We start from the raw sequence: 19,227 nt of genomic DNA, 5'->3' as shown, positions 1-19,227 counted from the left end.
AATTTTGATCCTTGGCTGCTTTCTAGTTGTTGTGGACATAAGTTGCACGATGTGTCATCTTGTTCAGCTTCTTTCACTTTATATAAAAGTTTCTCATGAATAGCAATGGTGTGTGGGCACATACAAAACTAATGTTCATTTGTGCTCCTTCAAACGCTTTTTCTCATTAATATATTTTACTCAGTGACTGGTCTTATTGACTGTGGTATCACTTGCTATTCAGATAAAATTAGTATTGTAAAGAAGTATCACTTAGATGGGAGACTGTGTCTGAGCTCTGCTTGTAAGTTAAGTCTGTACTTGAAAGGGATTCATGTTTTGGGAGTAAATAGAATATATGGATGCAAAGGGTAACCTGTATTTGAGGAGATAATGGGAAAGAGGGCAAGGAAGCTTTGAACACAGGTTCAGATCTAGAAGATTGTCACTTGTTTGCGCATAATTCTTTTTTTTAATATTATCACTATTCAGCATATTATAGCTTAAATACTGCTGAACTACTTTTCTCTCTGCTCTGCACTTCTCTGTATGTTTGGTAAAGATGGCAGTTGCTGGCATCACTATCTGTGTGTGATAAATTGCGTCATGATCTCCCTAGGAAAATGATGCATTTATTTATTGTGCTTAGGATATCACAATCAAATAATGTTTTCATTTTTTATAAACCCTCGTTAATTCTTGCTTTTACATTCAGCTTCAGCCTGTTTGAAATCTCTGAATTCTGTTTTGTGTGGTGGTATTAGGGTACAATTACACATTTAGTGTTACAGAAACAAAATGAACTAAAACCCCAAAGAAATTCTGTGAATCTTGCTGAAGCATTTTTTCCCCTTTTAATTTTTTTATGTTGCAGGTGTGCCATCAAAAATAAAAAACCCCAAAATTTTCAAGATTACAATGCTTGTAAAGTACTCATTCTTACTCTCATTGCCAAATGTTGATAGTATATTATGTTTACAGTCAGTATATTAAATTTCATGGAGGTTAGGCATTTATGTGCTTTTAAAAATCTGTTAAATGAAAGCATTTGCCAAAATACACAGTTTGATGCCTTCGTTTTATGTATCTGTGTTTAGAAATTTTAGCTATGTGCTCTGTTCTGCTCTGAAAAATGTGGTCAACATGGTCACAGCCGAATGCTTACTAGAACTAGAAAGGTGTTTTTATTTTGCTGTTCTGTCTGGCTGAGGAGGCATTCTTCAGGAGAGCTTGATGGTGAATTGTGAGCTGCTGAGACATGGCTCTGTGATGATCTACACTTTTGGCCTGCAGAAGCCCAGAGTAAATTGGTGGTCCTGCAACTTTGGGGCAGCAGTTGGGTTGCATAAAAGGCTCAGTTTAGGCAATGCTGGATGCATTTCTGCAGCTGGTCTCCCAGTTGTGTGGGCGCATCTACAGCATGTGGTGAATATATCATAGAGAGTTAATTTTTAATTCTGTTAGTATTCTCGTGCCCAGCTGATTTCCAACAATTTGCATCACTTATGAAAACCCTTAACTATAGAACTTTGTATCTGAATTGGCTTATGGATTATTAGCCATAAGTTCCCATTGGAGTTAGCGTGATTTCTCAGGTGCTGCAACTGCTGCTGCATGGTGGTGTAGTCGTTTTGGGGATCTGTAATGTTGCAGTGTGGCAGCTGTCACTAGAGTGATGCCAGCTGAGGAGGAAGTAACTTGAAAGGAGTTAATTAACATTAATGAAGGTACCAGACACTGGCAGACATTGACAGAACTGGGAATCACAACCCAGGCTCTGAGACCCCTTCTTGCATCTCATGTCTCAGAGCTCTCAGGTGTATCAGCTATAATTATTAAGTATATAAATTAAAAAAAAAAACCCCAAAATCCAAACCAATAAAACCCACACAACTATTGAGTAACACTCCATTAGAACAGCATTTTATTTTAAAGACACTTTGATACACTTATTGTCCTAAATCCCTGTGCATGTATTATTATTTACTATTAATCCCCATTATGTCTCAAATATGGAAAATTTTGGTTTTTTTCTAGGGCAGAAATCTAACAACAGGAGAGCTTGGATTCTTCCCAAGTGATGCGGTAAAGCCTAGCCCATGCGTAAGTACAATTGTTTAATTCTGTTTGTCATCTTACAAAAAAACTGCCTAGTTCATACCATTGCTTTATTAATCTTACTTTATGAAAATCATATTGTTTCTAGTTCCTTTGTGTTTTCATGGTATGTTCAATATTGCTTAAAATATAGCATTCTAATACTTTTGGTTATCAGAAGTAAATAGGACATGTCAAGAAAACATGTTTGAGAAGCAGATTTAACTTCTGGGACTATTAATAAATTGAACTGTCTAAAGAGTTTCCAGAGTATAAAACAAATGCATTTTATGTGAAAGTGCACTTTCTTCCTTCCCCAGCAGTAAGGTGGGAATGCTGTGATTCTAATCTACTCCGCAGTCACTTTGGGTTAGAGAGAGGGATTATACCATAAGTAGCGAGTTTAAAAATGCGTAAAACTAATATAAAACTTTGAATTCAGACTGCTCGATAAATTTTCTCCTCTCTGTATGTTCTTACCTGCCTTTATTTCACACAAGGGTGTTCTCAATCTAGAAAAGTTCAGGATAACAATAAGAAAAATTACTTTATAAAATGTACTCGAGTTTTGTATACAGATGTGATGATGCATTAATATACTGTACGCTTGCTCCTTCATTCTCTGCCCTCTATAACACTGTGCATCAGACTACTCTATTTCCCTTTGTTGAGATTAATTGATGTAAACCCAAAAAAAGTGATGAATCGTATTCCTTCCTTTGCTTTAAGACAGCTTTAACTTCTTTTAACTTGATTCACAACAGTTTAACTTATTAATAGAATTGCTTTCATTACAGCAATCAAGATATGCCACTTAAATGGTTTATAAGTAGGTGGAATCAGCTGTTAGTGGCTGCATTTTGATATGCCTTTAAGGCTTATATTGTGCCTTAGTTTCTAAAACAAATATACATGTGATATTAGTGATATTATATATTGTAATGTATATGTATGCCTATATGTATCATATATTACATGTGAAATACATTAGTATTTATAGTTAGTATATTAGTATATTTGAGATATTAGTATATTAGTGTATCTTTAGACATCTTTAGTACCCTATATTTTCAGAATTTTGTTTGATGCACAGAATATTTGTACGTACAAGGTATGTTAGATTGGGTGAGAGAACAGGTCTGGAATAAAGATGAAAATGTTTTGTGAACTTAGCTTTCTTCCCTCCACCCCTTGCTTAGTGTAAAAGTTGTGGATTTCCTGTGCCACGGTGTCACTCTTCTGGACACCGGCAGTACCTGCTACGTGTTGGCGTTAGGTTCTTGGAGCCACCCAGTCAGTCATTGTATAGCATCACTGACAGCAACTGTAGCAACATGTTAGGAACCATCACTATACTTTAAAGCAGAGGAAGCAGGATATCCAAAGTTAGGAAGAACGCTACTGGGGTGTTGTGAAGATTGCTTTCTAGTGATAAAGCTTTTTGCTAAATTTAGAAATAGACTATTTAGAGGAGTATTGAAAATAATACCGAATTGATAAATACTATTCATGAAATGTTACCAACCAGTGTCATGATCAGAACAAAAAGATAAATTGATGCTTTACCACTGTTAACTTGGAAGGATGAAATATAAACATCTTACTATGATAAATGATGCAGTTAAAGATACTGTAACATCAATCAGGTTTTAAACATGCTATAACTTTTACTGTTATTATTAAGTCTAACAGTCTTTACAACCAGCTGATATAAAAACGCCCAGAAACAGCATAAAATACATCCATCAAAAGACTTTAGGAATGAATATTGAATGAAAAACTGCTGAGCTCCAGAATATTTATATTCCAGACTTTTCACAGATGTACCTATAAACAATTTTTTCTTCTTTGCAATAAGTAGTATATGTCAGCAGACATTTTCTGCACCATATGAGTAATATCTGGTTCTTCCTAGCTTTCTTCCAGTTTTCTCATTTCTATAGAGGCATTGGATACATAGCACAGTATGAGCCAAGAGCTTCTGGAATAACATTTGATTTTACTGTATTTCATTACAATGAACACCACTTCTTTTTTTTTGTATATATATATGTCCATTCAAAATTAATGAAAAGGACTACTTATCTATTGTTTAACTGCTCTGAAGGATGGACTTAAACCATCTTTGAATTTTTATATCCTTTTAAACATAGTAGGGCTACTTGACAAATTAAGAATGTTTATTTTTTTCAAACTATTCTTTCTTCTCCTGCTGCTGATAGAATGTTATTTAATTAGTCCTATGGGGGATAAAACAAATCATTAAAGGTGCAATTCTTGTGTAGATGAAATGTATTACTGAAATATCTCACAGCATGTAAAGACTCTGTAAGTGCCTAGTTGGCCTTGAAATGTCTCATTTGGTTGCTTCACTAAAACATTTCTTGTAGGAATTCTTTGTCAGCATATTCATAATCTGTTAACTTTTTTCCAAGTCTCACCATTAGAAGCAGAGGTGCCCGAGCAACACCATCAGTAGATGTAGGGATATGAAGTGCCACTGCTGCTGCCAGTGGTAGTACCTGGCTGTGTTAGGTCCCCTACACTTCAAAGGACTGCGTACCACCAGCACTACAAATGCTAATATTTGAGAGCCCCTTGTCTACGCTATTTGGGAGTAATGCATGTTTCCTTTTTCTCTCTCAAGAACTAGACTAACTTAATGTCTGTTTTAACACCTGGATGGATTTACTGTTTTGCAAGCTGAACATGTGACCCTGGTTTTATCACAGAGAACTTTAATGTGTTTCACACTAGTGTCTGCTTTGTTATTTAGAAAAAATGTAAGTTTTGGGCTGTCCTGTAAAATTCAGAATTTTATCAAAAAAATCTTGGGTTGAGAAGCATTCGACTAAGTGGTTATGTATTTAGTTTGAGTGACCATTATATCAAAGGCAGTAAGCAGAGCTTTGTGAACGCTGCAAATTTTGGTTCATGGAAATGAATCTTAACAGTGCAGGGATGGAAGTTACATCTTAAGTAGATTTAAAGTTAGCTGAAACCCTATCCTATCACAAAAACCTGAGCAGTTTTGTTTACTTCTGTGGAGAAAGAGAAGTTAGGAGAGGTACTAATTTAATTCCTAATCTAAGTTTTTCGAAAACTTTCTCAATAAAAAAATGTTCTGAAGTTATCTAAGAAAATACTTAGCCAGTGTTTTAAGTGAAGTGTTTGAAGTAAGTGCGTTATATAACTCTAGTGTTGAGGCTTCTTAGCATGAAGATGAGAGCCTTAAAATGGTGAAATTGTAACAGCTCTTGTTTCAATAATATAGTAATTTTGCACTCCAGTAACTGCTTTTTTGAGGAGCTTGCAAGATATGTTACCAACACAAGTGGTGTAAATATCATATTCCTCTGTACGTTCCCTCAACACATACCGTCTGCTGTCATCTAGTTTACAATATCCTGGTTCAATAATCACTTCGTAGCGTCCTATTCTGCTTTTTTCCACTCAAAAGCTGCCATTACTACCTCAGCAATATTGCTAGAATATAACATAGCATTTTGAACAGGTTAACACAAATTTTGCATTATTTGACCCTTGCAACTTTAACTGCAGAATACTGTGATTAAAAATGCAGGGAGGTGGGGTTTTTGTGTTGTGTGGTTTTTTTGTCAGGGTTTTGTTTTTTGGGGGCTTTTTTTGTCCCATCACTGGAGTTTATTTCAAGGTCAGGTCTAGAGACTTGATAGAGATCTTGGTTGAGACCTGAGGTCAAGTTAGTGGGAGTTGTAATTGATTTAAATTTCAATTAATTTAAGTTTGTAGGCCTGTATAATAATATCTTCCTGAGTTGATCTGTGTTTGGGAGTCTCTGTTGAAGACATTCCATATATCATAAATAAAAAAATGTGAAAAGAATGTGACTGTAATTTTTTCCGTATTAGATTCCAGAAAATAATAAAACATTCTTTGGTTTTACTGGAAGAAAAAAAAGAAATCATTTGCTTATCTAAGAATCCATTACATTAGGTTATAAGTCTGCAAGATGTATGCTAAGCTTCCACTAAAATAAATTTTTCAGCACTTTGCAAGTTTCACACGTTTTACAAGAGTAGGGTAATACTGAAGTATCATACTCCAGTGGAAGATAGTCAAGATGAAATGCTAATTTTCATGGGGATTGCTATACTGTGCATCTTGTGCATGTATAAACATTATCTGTGCATATGTTTATGTATACATATTAACATCCGTTTTGCAAACTGATTATAGTTTGCTTAATTTTTTAAACTGAATTTGAGAATCAAATTCCATGCTTATTAAAATCCAGTACAAGAGTTAACCAAGTCAAATACAAAGGTATGTATGATGTCATACAATACAACGTATGGATGGTTATCCTTAACTCTCTCAGAAGATAATATATTATATTTCCTAGTAGACAGTCTTTCTAAGGCCATAGATGAAGTGAATTTTATACGTTACTGTAAATTTGTGGCACATTTTAATGATACTTTTCAACAATATGTAGCATTGGGCTATTTTATGTGTGAAATTTGAATGTAGGCACTGTCAGAAAAACTTTGCTAACAGTTCTATCAAGTAAAAAAATCTGTCACAGCAGCAAAGAGTTAAAATATTCTTCACTACTTTCAGAATGGTATGGAATATTTGTCCTTTATTCTAACTTCCTTCAAAAGAAAATAGATTTGCAGCCTAATTAGATTGTCTGTTTCTTTTAACTTGTTTCATCTGGATATTGACAATTAGATCAATGCCATCTAATTTGTGTTGATGAGGAAAAAAATCTTGATCCTCATTCTCTTGTATTGTTTCATGTCCTAGGTTCCTAAACCAGTAGACTACTCTTCACAGCTGTGGTGAGTCCCTGACTAGGCTTACAAGAATCTCTTTGAAAGAAGCAGTCACAGAAAGATGACTGTGTTTATTACAATTTAATTTATATTGGTTTAACCTTTCTAGGCTTCTGAAGAAGGCATTATGTAGTGGTTTGGGAAATCAACACCATGCATTGCCTAAAAGCATTTCTGATGTAATAAAGTGCTTAATGATTTTGACATTTTGTTTACAAGTCTATAGCTGTGCAGCCTTAGTCCCAGAGGTCTGAAATAGAATAATAAGAGATGAGTATAATATGAAGTGTGCAAGTAGATCTTACATGTTAAGTGAATAAAGAGTAGGAATAATGTTAAATACATCTTGTCTCATGAATAATTCTGCATTCCTTTAAAAAAAAAAAAAAAGACTGTAGGGATATAAAAGGACAGTGTATCAAAACTGCAACCACTGCTGGTCTGGGCTTATGTAGTGTGTGAACTCTTTAGCGGAATTCAGCTCGGTTCTAGAAAAGACATGGTGATTCTGAGAGAACAGAATAAGCATCACTTGTGTTCTTTCACTGGTTTTATGCTTTGTTGTTTAGATGTGAGTTCTGATTTCCTCTAGTTTGCCGAAAGTGAAATCAGAATCAGATCTAAACAAAACCTTATTTTTTCATAACAAGCCAAATAGAATGTTTCATATTTAAAATTGGTATTTTAAATTAAATTCTAACATTTGCTCTATTTATAATTTTGTTAGAAGAAAGCAGGGGGATCAGTCTTTATCTTCTAAGGATTTGTAATACTTAGCTGAAAAATGACTTTAGGCTGAAACTTGCTGTAAAAAGTCATGTATTTTGTGATAAACTTCAAAATGTTCCCTGGTGTGTTTCATAAAATAACTATTTTTTATTTAAAGCTCCCTTCTAATTGGTAGTGATGTATTAGTATGACATTTTACATAGTAGTGGTCTGTGATGTTGACTGTCTTTAGACTACTTTATAAAAAGGTAAAATAGGCACCATTTGGTTTTATGAGCCATTCAACCAGTAGTCATTCAGCTAATGCTCAGGCTTGAGTACTTTCCTTAACAGGCATTGTATTCAACATGTGTACCAGTACTTTTCTAAGAATTCCTCCCTGCCCCCCCCGAGTGTGGAGCTTTTTCACACTTTATTCTTCATTCAAAGATATGGAAGTGGTATTCAGTTGCAACTGATGTAATTTTAGGTCCCCATCATATGCAGAATACTGGGACTCTGCATTGCATATTTGATAGACCTTTTTTTGTAGCTTTGAAAAAATCATAGGCAATTTTTATTGTTCTCTGTTACAGGTTTGCAGGAGCAATGGAAAGATTGCAAGCAGAAAGTGAACTTATTAACAGAGTAAATAGCACTTATCTGGTGCGGCACAGGACCAAAGAGTCAGGAGAATATGCAATTAGTATTAAGTAAGTGGAATAAGATCTCCTACAGAAAATTTTCCTGTTCTCATTTACGTTTAGACAATATTTGAAATAATTAAGGAAAATAAAAACATGTTTCAATTTATATAATCATAAACAGCCTTTAAGAGAGTCAATATAGGAAAACTGAAGTTGCTGACAAAAATACCCAGGATTTTTAGTAGGAAGGTAGCAATGGTTTTATAATGCTGGTGTAGCAAATGGGTCTGCAAAAATGGTGGTTTAGTATATCGGGTAAGAATAAGCAAGTGTTTGGAGTGTAACATGATCTGCTTCTCTGAAGTGAATAAGAATGTTTCATTGACTTCAGTGAGAACTTGTCAAAGCCCTTTGCATCTCGGACATTTCAGTAAAATCTGGGTTCATAAATTTTGTGGATGCAAATTATTGTGAGGATCTTGTTAGCTTTCATGTTGTTTATCAACATGGATATAAAAGTAAGAAGTATATGGGAATTCCCAATTAGAATGAGCAGTTAGTTGTGACTTTTTTCTGAATACAGATTACCTCTTGAGCTGTACTTTAATAAATATATTTGGTTAATTAGACATCAACTTTGTTTTGGCACAGATATATATTTTGTCTTAAGAATTTATTCGTGTGGTGTTATTGGGACATGCCCTCAGGAAATTATTGATTGTGTCTGATTAAAAACACATTTATATTCATAAGTTATTCATTGCCCACAGGTACAATAACGAAGTGAAACACATCAAGATTTTAACAAGAGATGGCTTTTTCCACATTGCAGAAAATAGAAAATTTAAAAATTTAATGGTAAGCATTGATTAGGATTTTAACAATGTGCGATTTTCTATGTAGCTGTTGCTGTTAGAGCCACTTTGGTTTGCGAAATTACCGAAGGCTGTGAGAGTGAGAGATCTGAATTGTGTCCATACCTGCTAATAGGATAATTTTTTATATTTATGGCTTATTCTCTAAGTTATGGTAGTACGTGCTTAAAACTACATATTTATATTTAGGACTGGACTGTGTCCCTTGCAGTGATGTGGAAGAGAGGAGGAATTTGAATCCCATGCATCAGCCCACTGTGGAATTAGGCTGAACCTTGAAAGGAGAATTTGATGAGTTTGGAAATCTTTCTCTATACAGTAATGATCCCTAAAAGTAGCTAGGTGAAGGTTCCTTCCCAGCCCAGCACATGTACACGTGCACTGCTGAACATAATGATGCCTATTGATGTGTAAGTTGAGAGGGAGAAGGATATAAGGTGCAGCTGTGTCAGAGAACCCTGAAAAACTCGGGAGAGGCTGGTCGTCCTGGTGCACCAGGCAAAGTAGTGCAGCTAGAGAATGGTGCTGTCTAATAGCTCAGAAGTTCTTTTTGGAATAATAGCCATACGGAGTCAATATCGACTAGTCTAAATTAAAGCAACTGTGTGGCTACTTCGAACTTACACTCTGTGGCAGCAAACCACTCACTGGCAAACTATGGTAATAACACACAAAACATAGGCACTCTCATTAACTTTCACGCCAACTATAGGCATAGTTCATCCCCAGAAATAAGAGTTTGGTGTTATAACTGCCCAGATCCGTGAGTTTTCAATGTTATGTCAGAGTCATCTTGTACTGGGAAGAAATTCCTTTTTTTGAACTTCAATTTGAAAGAATTTTTTGACAGCTCATTTTTCTCAGACAAGACTCATAAATACAAGGTGTCTGAATAAATTACCGTAGTGCATTTGTAAAATTTTACTGCTTAAGCATTTTCTGATGCATTGTTAAGGGAAGCTTGTTCAATATATTATATTTAGTGCAATCAATTGGATTAAAACTTATGCTGCAGCCTTCCTGCATGCATATCCAAGTACTCTAAAATGATAAGTAAAAATGAAGGACAATGCAAAACAAGAGTAGGGAGAGAAGCTTTAAAACCAGGAAGCCTTAGAAATTATTTTAATTTAAGCACTTATACTCTGTAAAGCAAGAGCATCCTACAAGTGGTAAAAAATCAAGCAGAAATCTATGCCTGACCCTAATTGAAATAAGTGCTCATTAGAATGGGAAGAACATATATTTCCTGATGAAGAATGAACCAAGCTGTTTCTGCACCCTAATGTCTTCATCTGACACTTAAAAACAGTGAAGTGTTTAGTGTTAAGGCTGAGGACCCTGAGATCTTATCATTGGTAGCAACAGAAATCGTGGTGTTCCTCAAGTGCATGAAGGAGGTGGCTACTTAGGCTGCAAACACTACAAATGATTCACTGGAAACTGATGAGAACATAGGAGTGCTCTCAGGATCTTGACAAAGCATGTGAGCTGGAGTCGGACGCTGCCAGATATCTTCTTATGGCACTGATGCAGGTTTCAAAATAGAGCTGAATGATCAGAGATATAAGTACAGGACACAAACTTGGATAAAAAAGAAACAAAAAGAATATGCATTGCATCAAAGAATTGAGAGGACAAAAGAAATTTCTAGTGTAAAGACCTCATCGCTACCAAGTTAGCCTTGCTGACATTCAATTAGAAAAGAGTAATTTCTTAACTCATTTTTATGATATTATGAAGTCTGCCCTTGAGAGTTAAATAGGCAAGTGATAGTGTAAGTACAATTTGCATGTGCTGCGGAACAACTGCTTTGTTCTGGGTAGATGCAAGAGAAAAGGTAACAGTGTCTGGAAGAAGAGAGGAACAAAAGTAGTCTGAGTAGAACTGGGAGCAGAAGAGAGACAAAGCCAGCAGCCATGGAAACCTAAAGTATTGATCTGCGGTGACACAGTGTTCAGTACTACCTTGGAGGTAACAAAAGTAGAACAGCTCTTGTACATAGTTTTCATAGTACATTTGAAAAACACTCACAGGAGTAATTAAAACGTGCTGGGAGTGTAGAGCAGGCCAAGATGTAGTGAAAGGTCAGCTCTGCTGCTGATGTGAATCATGGTAATGTGACAGACTCCTGAGGAGCCCCATCCACGCTGGTAGGGGCTACTTACCTTACTTACCTGTTTGTAAGCTTGCTACTGTGATTTGTGTCATGAATGTTTTAGAGGCCAGTTGTTTGTTGACTGTTTCAATGGAAGAATGGTATTAAAAACTAAGCTTTTAAAAGCAACTGAATCTTTGTGAACCAAAGTAAATTTTTTCTCAGTTTGGAACTGTTTTACTTATTTTGCCAACAAATAAAATCTGTCCAGTTGAAATTCTTACTATCTTTACCAAACAGCATAATTCTTACAGACTTATGTGGTGCAAAAAGGTAATAAAATTTCATACTAATTATTTTTGCATTTATCCAGAAATCCTACTTTGAATGCTCCTTACTTACAAATCACCCTCTCTGTTGCCTTGGTAATTTGAATGTCTGGGTACTCGGTGATGATATGTGACAGAAAATTTGGTTGCTGACATTGTAGCTTGCGTGCTGTGCTGATATCAGACACAAAGCCCAAACAGTTCTTATTCTTCTGGCCTTTCTGCTTACTTGGAGTGCCTGGCAGGTCTGTGATTATGAACTGTTAAAAGCAGGTGTAGATTTTACTTAGCTTTGGACTCTGCCTTAGAAGCAGAGTTTGAGAGACATGCAACAGCTCACAGCATGGGGAGTGAAGTGCTCCAGAGTTCAGTTCAGAAGATAATCTTCAAGCTATTATCAAGAACTTATGCACAAGATCTTGGACTAGATAATTTGAGAGTCATTTTGTTTGTCTGGAATTAATATATCACTGATGTAGGCTGTTATAGACTAGTAATTTCGTTAATTTTTTTTTTTTAACTAGAAGGAAATGGTTGAACACAGTACTATTTCCTTATTTTGACCTAAGCTTGGCTTGGTCAACTTTGATTTTGCAAATCTAAATGTAAGTTAGTAGAATTGAATGACTGAGTTACTGTTAGGAGTGAAGGGTTTACACTAAATACATTGCTTTTTGCTTGCATTTCTGAAGAGTGAAATCCCACAGTTGGAAGTATCATTAATCAAATGAAATACGTTTGCTTTGAATTGTTTGGTCACTTTTAATCTTATTCTAGGGTCTGTGTACAAACTGTGTGATATTGACATTATTAGGGCTAATTCAAATGTAAGAGACAGTGGCAGGGGCTGAAGATCGCAAAGGAATAACATGAGCTGTCAGTATTTTGATGGTTGTTGCCTTCTTTAGAATAGAAATTAAAGTAACTTATCTCCCTGGTTACATAAACTATTTGAGCCAGATTTTTATATTTTCATATCTATATGTGTGTGTGCATATACATAAAACTTGTGCATATATATAAAATCTGTGTATGTGCGTGTGCATATGTATATTTTTATATATGCACACATATACACACACATAGAGACAAATTTTTGGATTGGGCCTAAGGAGAATGTGAAATGCTGGATTTTTCAGTCAATGCGCACTATCTGAAAAAAGCAAACAAACAAACCCCAAACAAACAAACAAAAAAAACCCCACAAATTTTAACGGCAGAGCCTTGAAAGTTTTACATGGTCCATGTATCTGCTTATTAAGTTGCTGTTGAGTTACATGCTTATATGCAAGCCTTACGCTTTATTTTCGATCTGTATACTCAATGCATTTGTGGATAAACATCACTTATCATTGCAAAAGAAATTTGAGAAAACAAAGACAGTTACCATTATATACTTAACAAGCAGCTGACCTTGCCTTCTGCCAGACTTCAGAAAAGCAAATACATGCTCAGCCTGGCTCAAAGGAGCAATAAGTGTTGACTGTGACAATAAGTTTTTACTTTTAAAAAAAAAAAAAAAAAACCAAAACCAAAAAACCCGAAAACCCAAAAAACACACAACAAAACCCAAAAAAACAGATAAGTGGCAGTGTAAAAGCAGTTGTATTATAAAATAAGGTTACTTGTGTGATAAAACTGTCATTGACTGTACACCAGAATGTTGAAAAGGACGTAATTTCAATTTCCAATGACATAGTATTTTTCCTTTCTGAAAGGAACTCGTAGAATACTATAAGCACCACTCTCTCAAGGAAGGCTTTCGAAGTTTGGATACTACTCTTCAATTTCCATACAAAGAATCTGAAAACTCAGTGGGGCAAAGGAGTAACAGAACAGGTGGCAACTGTGAGTATTATAAATTTTTGTATATTATTTTCTGTCATATAGATATTAAAAGGACGAGGTACTTGGAACATCTTCATTTTCCATTTTTGACATATAACCAATTAATATGGTAATGCTTTTCACTAGGATTTTTTGAAGCTAAGCAGATTCAGGTCTGTCAGGATGTTTATAAACATGTCTAGCAAGTTTGTCTAACTGCCAAGTTTAAAATCTCCCTGATATTCAAAAATCTATTAGGCATGCTGGTGAGAGATTAAACTGCATCCTGCCTAGTTTTTTCAGACATTTGCATACAGGCAGATACAAGTGTTAATAATATCTGTGACAATTTCTAATCCTTAAAAAGGGATTTAAATAAATCAGTCTGTAGTGTAGCCATATGAAGTAGCATCTCAGTAATACCACATAAATGTCTCAAAAAAACCATTAGATTTACTGTATCATAATTATTTTTATGCCGGCCTTTTAACCTTAAATGTTTGTTACAGGCCTCTAAGCTTCTGAAAGTTAATGAACTAGTGTACGATGTAAATAGCAGTTAAAAAGTTTTGAAGTTTAGAAATAAGCTGAGAAGATTTACAATGCATATGGTATCCTTTATTTAACCTATTACAACTTAAGTGGAAGTTAGCATGATTTTTAGGACACGTACAAGTTCAATGTTAATGATAAAAACTACCACGTGGCTGGCCTCTGGAAAATATATAATGTTTCTGTCAAAGAGCAAATACTAGATTTGCAGTGCTGCAGACAATGGCTGTATCTTTGTACTGCAACAGATAATAAGGGGAAAATAAAAATTGATGGGGATTTTAACAATATGAAGACTGCTGTGAAGGACCATAGAGTCCAGTCTAGTCTGTGTGATGATGAAGCCGGCTGTGTTACTTTCATTTGCTGTGTTTGTGAGCTTTTGTTTACTTGCTTGCCTCTGTTCCATAACATTTCTGTAACTTAGGGGACTTTCTTCCTCTCCTAATTAAAGTGAAGATAATTTAGGACAGATGATTGTAAGAAACCAATGTGTCTCTGTGCATTTCATTTACTCTGTCTCTATCTCCCAATTCCTCTTTATTCTTTCCATTTCTGTTTTCTTTCTGTTGTCTCCCTGCAATGCTGTATCTCAACACATCTCCATTCTTGGTGAATTTATCTGTCCCATCCTTTCTTCTCCCTTTACTTGCGATCTCCCTTTGCTTCTCTCTTCCTCTTGTCATCTCTCGTGCTTTCCTCATCCCTTGCCTCCTCACAGCATTGAGGCTTTAACTGTTGAGAGGATATGCCCTGCTTAATTTACTTTGCATTTGTTTTGGTTATTATTGACTGTGAGCAGAACCAATTTGTTTTCTTTCCTTTCTTAGACCAGTTAGAATGTATCTATACTGTCCATCAGCTTATTAGTCTGCAAGAGCATTAGTTCAATTGTTTCATGCTTTATAGGATACAAGACTTATGGTACATGCTCATTACCTTCAGTCCACATACAAAAGAAGAAATCTGCTTTAACAAGATCTTTTAGGCAGTATATGGAAAAGCAAGAGAAGTGAGTGTGGGATGCTCTCATTTTAGTCCAGGGGATGAGAAAGTGCATCTCTGCTACAGTAAATATCAGCCATTTAATGTTAAAAACTGTGCTGGTGGGAACTGGCCAGTTTTGTCTTAGGCCAAACTGATCAAAAAAACCTCTCAATTCTCAGACTCCTCATAAAATCTAATAGATTTCCACAATTCTGCTAGCCTACCTAGAGACTCTGGATGACACTGTCATTTAATGGATTTGACAGTTTTAAAGTTTTAGCATGTCCCCATGAGTGTGGGGTGGATTTTTTTTTTTAAAGCAAAATTTCCATGATTAACAGCCCATCTGTGAGTCACACTGCTCAGTTTTAAAGCTATCCTGTTAGTTTTTACCAAGTTGATGTTAGAATAACTATATATCTAGGTTGTTTGAACCCTGCTGGGCTGAATTTGGAAAGAAGTTGGTAAACTTTAGGCTGCAGTTTTGTTTAGTGGAGGAAGCAAATAAGCCATGGGACAGCGGCTAGACATTGAGTTCACTTTGCAGCCCTCAGTGAGAACCACCAGACAGCTGCTTTTTTGACCTCTTTCCACTTAATCTGAGTGCAAGAGAAACAGTTGTTGAAAGGAAGCCAGACAAGTCAGCTGAAGACAGAGGGACACTTTCTCATTTTTTTTTTCGGTTGTGTAACTACTCAGTGCCACATTCACCATATTTTAACAAGCATGGGGCTTAAGCTAATGAGTGCAATGGACTTTGGCAGTTTGAAGCTGATTTGAAGGAGGTTTTGGGTTTCAGCTCAATATTTTGCACTATACTATTCACATGACTGTATCTGGATTTTTTAATGAGTCCATCCTTTGAAAAGGCATCAGCTTCTTATTCAAAACGGCTGGTCTTTAGCATATATAATTGACAGAATAAATGGGAAAAGTATTTCTAAAAAACGTGAGTTGAACCACTGTAGACTTTGACAGAGTTGTATTATTGTCTGCTGCTGAAGTCTTTGAGCTGCTGTGAAATTGAATGGCAATACCAAATTAACTTCACTTTCTAGAACAATGTGAGAAAGGATTATATTCATTTTTTTGTAATTGTCATGTTTTCATTTACCCACTGAAGGAAAGAAAATCAAGTGGCATTTCAGTTTACTTGTGATTTCTGATATGAATCATAATAAATCACCTTGTAACTTCTTAATTTTCAGGGAATTTGATTCTCCCTTCAGCATCTACTAGATTTTTAGAACAAAAATCTTCATTTTATGGAGATAGTTAATTTGGCTTCCCACTTTAATTAGAACTTTGCTTTTTAGTCTCCTGGTCTTGCAGAAGTCACCCACTCTGTTCTGATATTTATTGTACACTTTTAACGTGGTTGTAAAAGCTGTCAGACACTTACTTTTTTCAATATAGAAATTCAAATTAATTAGGAAGATTTTTTGGGAGATGGTACATTCTTTCTTCTTAATTTTTCAGTCCTAGGCTTTTCTAGAAATCGTATGATCAAATTTTGTTTTGCTACTCAGAAAGATACTAATTCTTACATTAGATTAGAGGCGTGATCGACCATTTAATGAAATAAAGGCAAAAATGGAAGAAAAGTTGATATTCTTCTACAGAACAGTTTTTGGCGCTTTATTCCAATCTGCTGATGCAAATTGAGAAATCCGAGTCGTTATGAAATTTAGATTTTAATGTAACTTAAGTTACGAAGCCAAATACTATTTGAGTGACTGTTTTTATCACCTGTAGACTAGGAGTAGGTACATTAGCTAGTTATATCACATCATTCTAATACTTAATGCATTAACTGTGTAAAAACAAGTATCACCTCAACACTTAAGGAAACAGAAGAACCCAGCCTTTCTCCTTAAAAGCCCTTACCAGTGACGTTTAAAAATAGACTAGTTATCTGTAGAAATCTAGTAGGATTTCCTTGCTCACATAGGTTTTGTTGTCCAGAATTTCACACGTGAAACCAAACCTCTAGTTATATCGGACAGAAAAATTCTCAAAAAATGAAGATACTGTATGGACAGGAAAGGACCAGCCACCCCCTATATAGCACCTAACCTGTCTAATCCTGCATGCTACTTTTGCACGCTATCATTGTACTTCTGTAGAAATAAAGGCAGTTGTCTCTAAGAATGGGCACACTATTTTAGTCAATTTGCCCTTTCAGTTTGTGTAACACATTTCCACACAGAGCTGTCACCGGGGATTACTAGCTCCAGTATAAAGGAGTTCCTCAGGTAACCTCATGCATTCTCAGATAATCCGCTTAGTATTAAAGGCGGAGAAAGGATCATCACTGTGAAGGATCAGAAGGGAGTTTCTAGTGCGCAAGAGACCCTGGAGTATGTTTCTTTTGTATTACTTTGAGGTACTAACCTAAACTGCTGTTGGTTTATGTTGCGCGTTTTTTTTAACAAATAACCCGTAGCTTATGAATGTTAAAATACAGCATCGGTCCTGTTTATTTTATTTATGCTGGTAGTTTCATAGTTACAAATATATCTATACCCATCCAGGTAAGATGCACAAAACTGTATCATTACCTCCACCATGGATTCTTTCTTAATTCCTTGCATAAAGTAGTTCTAGTCATCATTCCTGCAAATAACCATTTTGAAGCAAAATTATTTTGTTTCATGTGTAGTCACAAGAATAAATTCAAGGAAGCAGTTTATGTGATGAATATAACCCTGCTACCTTTTTAAGGAACACTCTTGGTCAGTAATTGTAGATACTATTAGGTGTAATTTAGAGGCTACATTATCATTTACCCAGTTGAGGATGGACTTCCCTTTCCAAATCACAGCTGGGAACAAAGATGCCAACTTTATTAGAATTTGTACACTATGTATTTTCATTGCCTTTTCAAAAGAGGGACAAAATGTGAAAACATGTCAACAAACTGTAGTTCCATTTGAAGCGACTTTAGTTCATTTCATCTAATTTTGTATTTAAAAATATGTTGACCCTAGGTTTATTGGCCATAGAGCAAGTGCACCTCTAATCTTTCACTGAGGAAGCTGTTAATAGGGACTAGGATAATGTGCTGGTTCTGCATAGGCCAAACTTATGCTTTTTTTGCTTGCTCAAGGGTTTTCTCTCAAGTCAGGGAAAGCTGCAAAGGCGAGCAATACTGTTTGGGCCTTAGAGGATGTCGTTAGCCGTGGACTTTCTATTGATGTTAATGATTATCAGGGCAAAATACATACTTTTTTCCATGCGTATTATAAGACCCCAGTTCAACCGGTACTTAGACTGTATTCCTAATTAAGGGCATATGACAGTCTTCCTGGGCTCCAAAGGAATTCTTATGTATGCATGAATTCCTGCTTTTGTACTGTTAAGAAGTGGGGCACACAAAATTAAAGAAAAAAATATTCTGTTAAATCTGAAAATATTTGCAAGAGTCTGCAGTTTTAATTTGCTTCTCTAAACCCTAAATGGGTGTCTTCTTTCTACTTTACTCTTTGAAAAATGCAATTGTTAAAAATTAAATCATAGATCCAAATTTTCTAGTTATTATAGTCAATTTCCTTCCAGACATCCTTAGTAGGGAACCTTAGTTTCCTTATTATCAATGAATTATATAGTTAAAAAACTATTATTTAAATCTTGTGCCAATATTTCAATGTTCTTTCGCTTTTGTCTTTTTCTCTTTCTTTCTCTAAGCCCCTTCTTTGTTCTGTGGGTTTTCTTTTGTAACTCCTCCAGACTACAGCTTTGTTCCCCCTTCTTCCACTCCTTTCTGGTCAGGTACTGCTTTACTGCTTTTATATTTCTTCTAAATTTGCTTCTGTTTTTTCTGTGTGCAGCAAGCGAGGGAAGGGACGAATCTAATACTCCACTTCTCTGACTCCAAAAAACTGAATTATTACATGTTACTCTTGGAGTGTAACAAAAATCAAACTCTTAAACTTCTGAAAAAGTGTATATTACAATAAGCAATTTGAATAGATGTTGCAAAGCTCAATAGTTGCAGCAGATTCAATCAATAATCAATTGACCGTTAATTTGCTATGTAGTTGACATCTATGAGCTATATATATTTTAATGTATTTGTTCATATGCACATACCTGAAAATTTCACTGCTTGTAGATAAATAATATGTTCGTCCCATCCCTGCAGTAAACCATACTGCAGCAGCATCTTAGAATACAGTAGGGTTTTTTGTAGAAAATGCTTTCTTTAAATTCTGCATTAACATTGTTAATTAATTTTACCCATCTGTTTTCTAAATATTGTTTTCTTTATTCTCGTTTAACCATCTCTGACTTTAATAAATGCAAACA

General features: G+C 35.3%; 1 protein-coding gene across 3 annotated transcripts in view; it reads left to right on the top strand.

Moving 5' to 3' along the window:
- Window positions 1-19,227, top strand: part of VAV3 (vav guanine nucleotide exchange factor 3) — a 179,273-nt gene that overhangs the window by 150,649 nt on the left and 9,397 nt on the right. For all 3 annotated transcript variants that reach the window (XM_075156466.1, XM_075156465.1, XM_075156464.1), the window contains 5 exons: window positions 2,017-2,082; window positions 6,868-6,902; window positions 8,201-8,317; window positions 9,022-9,109; window positions 13,272-13,401. In XM_075156466.1, coding sequence (XP_075012567.1) covers window positions 2,017-2,082; window positions 6,868-6,902; window positions 8,201-8,317; window positions 9,022-9,109; window positions 13,272-13,401 — 436 coding nt within the window. The remainder of the gene's footprint in view (window positions 1-2,016; window positions 2,083-6,867; window positions 6,903-8,200; window positions 8,318-9,021; window positions 9,110-13,271; window positions 13,402-19,227) is intronic.

Source organism: Calonectris borealis, chromosome 8, assembly GCF_964195595.1.
Source record: "Calonectris borealis chromosome 8, bCalBor7.hap1.2, whole genome shotgun sequence".
NCBI classification, from domain to species: domain Eukaryota; kingdom Metazoa; phylum Chordata; class Aves; order Procellariiformes; family Procellariidae; genus Calonectris; species Calonectris borealis.
Note: the sequence above shows the minus strand (reverse complement) of the source record. Positions and strands in the feature narration are given on the sequence as shown.